Source organism: Tetrao urogallus (assembly GCF_951394365.1).
Source record: "Tetrao urogallus genome assembly, chromosome: 5".
Lineage (NCBI taxonomy): Eukaryota > Metazoa > Chordata > Aves > Galliformes > Phasianidae > Tetrao > Tetrao urogallus.
The window spans coordinates 2,211,039-2,221,202 of record NC_136818.1 but is presented as its reverse complement, the minus strand read 5'-3'; the positions used below and the strand labels follow the sequence as shown (position 1 = coordinate 2,221,202).

At 42.1% G+C, this 10,164-nt stretch overlaps 1 protein-coding gene across 1 annotated transcript in view; it reads left to right on the top strand.

The window, feature by feature from the left end:
- Positions 1–620: 620 nt before the first annotated feature.
- Positions 621–10,164, top strand: part of EFCAB7 (EF-hand calcium binding domain 7) — a gene marked incomplete at both ends in the record, with an annotated part of 31,734 nt that continues 22,190 nt past the window's right edge. The window contains 2 exons of the mRNA XM_079536128.1: positions 621–661; positions 9,473–9,660. Of these exons, the coding sequence (XP_079392254.1) occupies positions 621–661; positions 9,473–9,660 (229 nt within the window). The remainder of the gene's footprint in view (positions 662–9,472; positions 9,661–10,164) is intronic.

Below are 10,164 nucleotides of genomic sequence, written 5' to 3'. Positions count from 1 at the left end.
TTGGTGGCCATTAACTACTAGGCTTCATGTGCTGGCACTGCACTTGAATCTAATTCCTTGCTGTTATATTCTGGGTAAGAATGTAGGATGCCACATCCTGACAAGATGAGTCAGGAAGTATGTACCTGCACTGCAAACATCAACCTAGTTTTCAGGAGGCCACACGCTTCAACTGCATGTAGCTGCATCTTATGAAGATGTGAGATACAGAACGGAATCATAATGTTTTCCTTAAAACATTCCTTCAAAAAAAAAAAAAAATCTTTCTAGGGGCTGAACTTCAAACAGGTTTATTCTGTTCTGCTCAGAATATTTCCGCTCATCATAAATGTTGGTGAAGCCTCGATTACTGCCTGTAAATCCCAAACTATATGGGGCATCAAAAGCTCTTTAACCCGACAAAAAGACTTAACAAGTATTGATGGCTAAACTAAAGCCATACAAATTCAAAATCAGCCCTGAGACTTTTATTTAATAACAAAGGTAACTGAACAAGGAATGTGATAACAGGAGAAGTGATTTAATATATATTTGAAGTCTTCGGAGTGAGACAACCATCTCTGGGAGCTGAACTAGCATCTAGAGTGCTCAGCCAGAGATCGACCTCACTGCACTGAAGGATGTGGGTTCAAGCCCTGTTTTGGCAACCAGCTCCTGCAAGGTGAGTTGGAACTAAATGACTTACATTCCATTCTAACCCTGCTGCTATGTGATTTTTTTTTTTTTAACTTGTAATACAAGGAAACAAAAGCTCTTGGGTTTTATGTGGGAAAGATAAGTGTCTTTGTATTACTGCTTTGATAAGTAACACTAGGTGAGTTAGTGGTTCCTCTACTCTTAAAACCTACGACATCCATACAAGCAGATTATTCCACTGAAAATATACTTCATAGTTTGTTTGCATCAAGAGTTGTCTGTGGAGATATATCTTAAAATGAAATGGAAATGATATAATTATAAAAGAGCACATTTTCTGAGAGCTCCTGACAGTCAGAGCTGTGTTAGCTTAACTAAAATCTGCCTCATTCTAAATAACTATGTTAAAAATTACATAGAAGGAAGCAAAGGAGGGATAGACTAACTCAACTTCTTTTACACTTGATCTAATAACATGTACATCACTTCTTCAATTCTGAGACTTCCTCTATGAATATGGAAATTCAGTATATATGCATGAATTTGTTTTACTGGTGTGACCAAATTAATCTGTTCCTCCATCTGAAACTGGGAAGCTTAAGACAAAAAAGAAAGCAAACATACTGCATGAGACACACAAATCACTAAATCAAGCCAGTAGCCAGAAAAATGTTGCAGTAAGAAAGGCAAGATGTTCAACTCACCATGTGATAAGCCGTTCCTGAGATCCTCTGCATTATGACTTGAGGGAGATGAAAATGGACTTATCTGGCGTGTTCCTGTTGTTGGTGAGTAGTTCTGCTGCTGCTGCTTGGCTGAAGGGCTTGCTTCAACTGGCTAAAATGTAGTAGAAGACAAACAAACGAATCTGGATCAATATTGGCTAAAGACAGAGGAGTTCCTATATCCACCTGAAGCCACAAAAGTTACAAAATCTTCATCTGTAAACTAAATGCATCCTGGCCTCTGCTTGTCTTATCAGCAGCGCTGCATATTGCATCCCAAATCAGTCAGAGCCTCTCTGAAACCTATTTGATGAGAGAGATTTCTAAATAATTCCAAGCTTTACGTACTCTCCCTTATGGGAAGCCTCTCATATGTGTGCACACATCAGTTTTAGCCTCCTTGTTTTCATTAAAAAAAAAAAAAGCACATAGCTTCCAAAGATTCAGATATTCTGGCATACGTACATACATGGTATTATTTAATCAACAGTCAAAAACTGGTGTTATCCTACTGAGAACTTTAGGCATATGGATATTTTTAGTTCCGTTAAAAGACAGTGATTTCAGCTAATTAAAAACTAAACACAGAAGTCCATTAAAAGAGTCCATTAAAACCAAAACTCTGGCTTAGAATTTCAATACATTTCATGATACAGAAGTAGCAATTTAATGGTGTACAGGAATTTTGCAGAGAAGTCTCCATTTCTGAACTATAACCTGGGGTGCAGTTTGTTCTCTAGATTGCAACTCTGAGAAACTGGGATTTCCCTGCACTACCAGTACTAAGAATAAAACAAGTTTGTTGACACACAGAGGGCTGACAAGAACTTGCTTCCAGTTAAGAAATCTAGCAGCTTAACATGATGCCATCAGTGACAGACAGAAAGGAAACATGCAGAGAAATAGAAACATATGTAGCTTGAGACTCCACTTGTATCAGCTGCATCTCATGCTCTTTGGAATCACTGGTGAAGTGACTCAGGGATTTCTGCATAACTACTAAACAATGTGCACAGTACCTGACAGTGCCTCACTGCTATGCAACCAGTGATTCAGTGACCAAACAGAAGGGCAGGAATGCACACCATGCAGCACGGCAGAAAACAAAGCTTCTGATACAGCTTTCCTGTCCTTGCCTAGCTCCCGTGTCAAGGAGGCAGTCAGCAGGTATGTCCACCTGTCCACCACTGCTTCCAAATGAGATCAGCCACCTCCAAAAGTGGGCAGTGCATGCAATGCACGAGTGAGTTCACTCTGTTGACATCATGCAGACAATAAGGGGTATTTTTAGATGAAGCCATTTTTTCCATTCCCTCCCAATATTTTCTCATGGGTTTAAAGAAGAAACAGCAGTGAAACAGTGATGCCGGTGGTTTATTTATTTATTTTTTCCTTCCCCTTGGAAACATGGTACTGTCAAAACAAAATGCACCGAGAAAGAGAATGAGCGATTTATTCTGTTCTTGTTACATCTCCAGACCCTTGGAGGTTGAGGAGCAAATTGATTTGTCTCTATTTCTGCAACTGAAGCAAGGAAAGGAGCGACTCATCACCTTCCAAACAAGCAGCCTTTTCTAGCAGGTCGAGCCCCATTCTGCACACAAAACTTGCCTTTAAAGCAGTGAAGGAACTGCGTGTAACTTCAGCTGGGCCACTCATGTACAGAAACACTGCTACACCCCAATAAACAGATGCAGAATTACAGTCACAGCTGCATTCTGAGCAGAACAAGTTGGATAATGGGATGCTAAGCTGCTAATTAAATTGCTAATGATTTATTTTTAATGCTATTGCAGAATTTTGCCATCTTTCTTTCAGCAACAACAACAGAAAAAAAATCCTGTAAGTCTTAAAAACTGTGTAACTGTGTTTTGCTAACAGTGAGACCTCTGAGTACGAGCTGCATGTGAGCAGTTGTCTTGAGAAGGGCACCGATGTGGAGATTTACTGGGAGCTCATTTACTGACCAGCTATTTCTCCTAACGTACTTTCATACATTTTTCCTTCATTTAAATGCTCACAAAGACCCCTGCATGGTGTCTGCAGCAACACCCACTGTTGGTAGAAGCAGATAATAAACTGACATATGTCATGGTGTGCTGCTATAGCTGCATTTACAAAAAGTAATAGCAACAGTACAATTTTATTTTTATTGTGATAACTGTGGTGAAATTTATTGCAGTGTAAGTACTTTATTGTTTCATTATGCCAGATTAGCTGAGGGAGGTAATTATAGCCTTGACATGAAAATGCCTTTAATGTTTTCATTTCAATTCTGCAGTTTGTAATATGCAGATTACAGCATTATCATAATTCCATATTGTTACCTGTACAATTACACGGCACAACATTTGCTTCAGGATAACGGAGCTAATTTCTAATGAATGACTTCACCAAGTAGCTGAACTCATTCAGCTCTTGGGTAAATAGTGAGGGTAAATAACAAGAGCCTATTGCTCTTGTTATGTTCAAGTATTCGTGCAGGCACACGTTCCTTAAGGCCAGGCAGTTATAGGACAAATGGAACACTACCAATTATGTACTCGCATCTCATCGGTAATTGCGTGCCTTCTTGTGAATTTTCCAGACAGGCACCAATCTGTAATATTCATTAACTAACGAGATACTGTGTTGATGTACAAATACATGTATACAAGCCTACGCACACATATCTGACATTATTTCATACACCAAAAATACTTACATTATGTTTCTTAATGCTGTCCAACTTCAGCGACCTCTTAGCTCTGCACAATGAAAATACAGGCAAGTTTTACGGTCGTCGAGACACAAAGCATCCAGGCAGTAAGGTTTATCATCTCTAATTTCAGTGACATTTACCTTTCTTGTATCTGGAACTTTTTTTTTATGCTACACAAGAAAAATGTGATCTCAACCAAAGCAAATATATTAAGTAATTAAAATACACTGTGCAAAAACATCGCTTGTTTAGAAAGATTAAATGTTTCCATAGGAAAATCCAATTTTCCATTTTTATACTAGAGATAAAAATCAAGACACTGAGGTGAATTTCACAGGATGCCAAATATACACTTGTCCCCTAAAAGCCATAAACAATGAAAAAATGCAAAAGCATTATTATTTACATACCTTCTGAGCAAGGGTTGAAATCATTTTTCCTTTAGTAGAATTATTAGGCATTTAAAACGCAGGTACAGCCAAGGTGAAAAAAGTGGTTCTTCCCATCATTTTAGCTCTTAACATGATTCAGTGCTACCAGACTATGACTTAACTGGGGAACAGATGCTCTATGTCTTTACAGGTCCCCAAACCATAAGAAACTATTTTCTAGTCTTCTCCACTATACTGATTCAGGAGCACGCCAAGCTCTCTCTGCAAAATCTGCTCTGCTGAACTGGATGCCCAGCTGTTAATGGCAATGCTAGGAGAGGAAAGCGGAATATTTATAATACTTTATATCGTACAGCTGTCTTCTAAAGAGCAGTCATCAAAATTTTATTGAATGCAGACTAAATGCTCAAAGGAAAGAAAGGTCAACATAAATTAAGACTATTTTTCCCAGAGACAACTGAAACTTTTAAAGTACATTCTTAAATCTTAATGGTTTAAAGCATTACATAAAACAATGAAGAAAAAAATGTAAAATCTTTGTAAGAACAGTCCCCAAGGAATATATACTATATCAATTTAAAGAAGATTTAGAAATGCATTACATTTCAAGATCTTAGCACAGTTTTTATCTTGGGAAAGAACGTACTGTAAGGAATTAAGATGACCTCATTCCAAACAGATCCTCTTTTAATTTACGGTACCACTCCAAAATAGCAAATTTAAGTGCTGGAAAAATTGAATGAAAAAACATCTGTGAAATATAACTCAGGTGAGGGTCTTTTATGTGTATGAGATTATAATGATCTCTATTACAAAGAGGAGTATTCTGTCTTTTAAAAAGCCAAATAAACAGGTAACACATTTAAAATAGTGACTGAAACTCTTGCCAAAGGGCAGTCAAAGCTGTAGCAGTTTGATGGAATTCTTTACAATGTATTTCTTTATTTAATACCAACCCACGTTGCTTAAGGAACACAGACTCCATTACATCTTCCGCTCTGGTGGCAGCAGGGAAACATATTTATTAATAGGCCTACTCTGAAAGGCTGCTCTAGGGACCGACGCATTTGCATGTTACGCTAAGGCTATGCATGTTATGATGGAAGTTTTTATGACAGACTTCCTAAAGAGCTGGAAGCCAAAGTAAAGGAGAATCTAGGCCCGTCATAGCTGGAGGAAGGAGATAAATGAGAAACTATGTGAAAATCATGCTAAATTATAAATTGGAAAATTTCTTAGGGAGAAAGCTGTGGACCGGTGGAGACTGCGTTATTTAAAGCCTGTCAAATATTGTGTACAGCAATAGAGGTGATGGCAGTCCCAATTGCCCTCCACTGACTTGCAAAACCCTGCAAACACCCAAAGCCACGATGCTGAAGCAGCAGCCCCAATCTGGACAAGCACTTCTGCTGCAAGGAGCCGTAGGGGGCAGCTTTGGCCGCAGCAGGTCGGCTTAGCCCTGCTTGTCCCAAGGTCAGATCCTGTGCTACTCAGCAGCCCGGTTTGCCTGTGGGCTTCTTTGTAGAGATTGTCTCCCTGATTCTATAATGGGAAAAGTAAAAAAGAGCTCCTGGCATCTGCTGTCCGCTCAGAACGAGTTAAAATTTGTGCTTAATCTACGTGGACTCCTTGCCTGGGGTCACAGAAATAAAACTGATCCAAGTTCAGTTTGGTTTATCTTTTTTATATGACTGGAAAAGCCTTGCTGTGGCTCTGGATGAGAACCCAGTGTCAGCTTTGAACAAGAAGGGAGGCAGAAAGATAACGCACGTGAGATCATGATACCAACAGCTTATTTACCTCTGCTTCCTACACTCAGATCGGTTCAAAATCACATAATGGGATTTATTTTACTCTGTATGGTTCAGGAAATATGATGGCATATGTTTATAGCTAGCAAGGAACGCGTTGCTCACTGTTTCTCAGGTTAAAGCTGTGTATTACTGCTAGTGTATTGATAATCTACCTTTCCCGGTCGTATTTTCAGTTTCTCACTAATATCCTGTGACATTTACTCGCTCGCTTTGGAGTTTGGGTCCCTTCCAACCCAGGCGATTCTACAGTGCTAAGATTCTTTCGTTAAAAATACCCTAGGGATACAGCAGCCCGCTGTGAGGCCGTTTCAGGCGGCTCCCTCCCGCGCCCTCCTCAAGACAGCTCAGAACCGAACCCGCCCTTCTCCGCACAGCGCCTGCCGCCCGCCCGCCTTTCTCCTCAGCGCGCCCCCCGCCAACGGCCGCCCTCAGGGTGGGCAATGGCGCCCGCGCGCCGCTACGTACGACATCGCGGCGGTTCGAACGGCTCCCGCCGCCTCGCGCGTCCCCGCCCAGCGCCGTGCAGCAGCCTAAGGCCGCCGGCTGGAAACGGCGCCGACGGGACGGGGCGGGGCGGTGGAGCCGCGTCCCTCGGGCCCGGGTGTTCGGGCTCTGTGTGAAGGGAGGGGCCGGGGTTGCCCTGCCCGCCCTGGCCTGCCGCCGCGGGGGGGGTTCGGCCGAGCAGGTTGGTTCCGTCCTGTGGGAGAGCGGGGATTGAACGTTTTCTCTGTGAGGGCGGGTTGTCGATAATGGCTGAAGGAGCGGGGGGAGGCGGGCGGGAAGGCCCGAGCGCGGCCGGGGAGCGCGGAGCCCCGCTGCCCCTCAGCGGCGTTGGCTGTTCGCTGAGCTCCTCCTCGGCTTTCTCCTCTTCCCGTTGTGTGTGCGTGTAACGCTGGTGCTTAACGACACTGACAGCGTCTGTAGGAAGCAGGCTGTATCGCCGTTCCCGGTGGGGTCCTTCGGATGCCGATGTCGTATTGAAGTGTCAGGCGGGCGGGCTGTGTGTTACAGATAGGGCACTTCATCCATGATAAGCGATTATTATCTTTCTTTCTCAAGAGTAAAAGAGCCGTATAACTCAATGCTGTGAGTGATTTAGGCCCCCGGAATAAGAATCTAATGAGTCCTGAAGGGGACCCTGCGATGCTGTTGTTGCTGGACTTGAGGTGTTCAATTTGTTCTGCTGGAAGATATTTTCTGAAATCAACGCTGGGTAAAATAATCTGAGAGGCTGTTATACCAACAGTGCACCGTGATGGAGAGTCCCTCTGTGACGGCCTTCTGAAAGCCTTCATCACCTCAGGCAGGAGCAGAAAGCTGCTGTTGGAGTTTGCTGGCTGCTTGTGAGCAAACAACAGTACTTACGGCTTGGAATTGCTTTAATTCATAAAAAATACAATTAGTGATTTTTAAAAAAATTCTTTTGCAGTTATATTAGCAAATATATAGTGAACAGTTATATTAGTTCTTAAAAAATTTGATAGGATGAGGGGGAATGGTTTTCAAGTGAGACAGAGGAGGTTTAGGTTAGATACTGGGAGGAAGTTTTTCACCCAGAGGGGGGTGAGGCACTGGAACAGGTTGCCCAAGGAGGCTGTGGGTGCCCCATCCCTGGAGGCATTCAAGGCCAGGCTGGATGTGGCTTTTCAACCCATGCCATTCTATGATTCTGTTAAAGTACTAAGTTTTGCACATGCTTAATTTCAGACTTACCTAAATATCATTGCCATAAATAAGTCTTAAAAGCAGAATGAAATGTCTTTAACTTCATATGCTTGAAATTTTGACCAACTTTTCCACTGGCCATTCTTCTAACTGCAAAACCAGGAAAAAAAGCCTAACCCTTATGGGGTGACACCAGAGAAAAAGTATGAAATCAACAACTGTATCATTTTTTTTTTTAAAACACTGAATGCTATGTGGTGTTTATCACAGAATGGCCTGGGTTGCAAAGGAGCACAACGCTCATCAGTTCCAACCCCCTGCTGTGTGCAGGTCGCCGACCAGCAGCCCAGGCTGCCCAGAGCCACATCCAGCCTGGCCTTGAATGCCTGCAGGGATGGGGCATCCACAGCCTCCTTGGGCAGCCTGTGCCAGTGCCTCACCACCCTGTGTGAAAAACTCCCTCCCAACATCCAACCTAAACCTCTCCTGTCTCAGTTTAAACCATTCCCCCTTGTCCTATCACCATCCACCCTTGTAAAGTCATTATGATGTTATACATTGTCTCTGCTGGAGGTGTATGAAGCAAGATGGTTTTTCAGCTAGCTCATGTGATGGAAATTGGTTGTTGAGTGACAGAGGGAATTCCAAGAAGTATACAGTTCAACATAAGCGTGGTTACATGTTGTTTTCCCTAAGGGACAAAGGGGCCTTTTACAGGGCTCTTCACACCAACAAGTGTTGCAGGGACTCCCATGTCACATGAGTCAGTTGTGATCATGCAGCTGCAAAGCTCTTAAGTGCTGCATCCATTCTCTTTGATATTTACTTTGTTGTTGTTGTGAAGAAGCTTTTTAAATTACTCTCTGGCTCCCACAAACAGTGGATTTTTTTTCCCCAAAAAACACTTTTTGGTACTTCTGGTGACCAGTAGCAGCAATGAGGGTGGCACTGTGAGCAAAACATTCATAGGGATGGGACGTGATATGTTCATTCATTTTACTTCTGTGACAAATCATGTTGGACCTAGGAATGGTGGTGAAGTCATCAGAGCCAGCAAGTGCAGTTCAGTGCAAATTCTCCCACCATTTTTGTTATTAGCTAACATGGCAAGAGTGGAAATTTTAGTAGTAAGGAGTAAGAGCAAATCCTACTGATTAATTTCTAAACACAGCATCTGTGATGCAAACCATTGCTAACTCAAAAGCTTGTATTATGCTTTCAAATAACGTGACCATGTAGTTGTTATGTCAAATGTCTGCAATGAAAATACAACACAATAAAACTAAACCTTTCACTATCAAGAGAGAACAAATGGTGAATAACAAGTAGCTCAGTAGTTCAAGCTGTTTTTGTTTTGCAGACCTTGTGATACTTTCCTGCGAAGGTAGATTAATACTCTTATCCCTGGTTTAGATGCTGGGCAGTGTGCAATCTGAGGCTCTAGGATAAATTGTGATGGTCGGTGTTTCAGAGGACAGAGAGGAGTTATTAAACAGGCAAAGGAGTGCCAAGCTGTAACTGTGATTGCGTTGTTCACAGAATGGCCAGCAGCCCTGGGAGTAATGCAGCCCTCGCCCATCAGAAAGGCACAGACTCGGAAGGCTCTCAAGCAAAGCAGTCTCAGCATGCAGAAGAAGCCATCTTTTACAAGAACTGTCGAGCAGCTTACCTGACTGTTTTCAAAAGCAGTTTAGAAAATATTAAATCGAAAGAACAACTCACTTTGGGTAATTATTTGATTCTATTTTTTTTTCCCTCTAACTGGTGTGTGTGATGGTTGCAGTGGGCAGTTTACTAATAGCAGCTAGTAATTCAGTAGTGAGAGTATCCCAGCACACAACATCAGTACCTCCTGTAAGGAGTTTGCAGTAGTTTTAGCTAGGGTTCAGGTTTCAAGCTCTGGTTGCTCTATCTTTGGAGATATCCATTATTTACACGTTGTAAAATATATCACAGTGATTTTTTCAAAGTATACAGAAACTACCATTGCTCAATGCTTTTCATTTTCTTTAAATCCTTAATCTTTGTTGCTGGATGGCTCATGGAACTGGTAGTAGTTACAGAGCTTTTCATCTCTAAATCACCAGTATGAATGAGCAAAAGTCAATACCAGCTGACAGCTTACAAGGGTTCATAAGTGAGCTGTTGAACACCACCAAATCTGATGGAAGCATTGTTGCTTGCAGGGGATGGGGAAGAGGAACTGCTCTTTGTTTGTGACATTTCTGCAA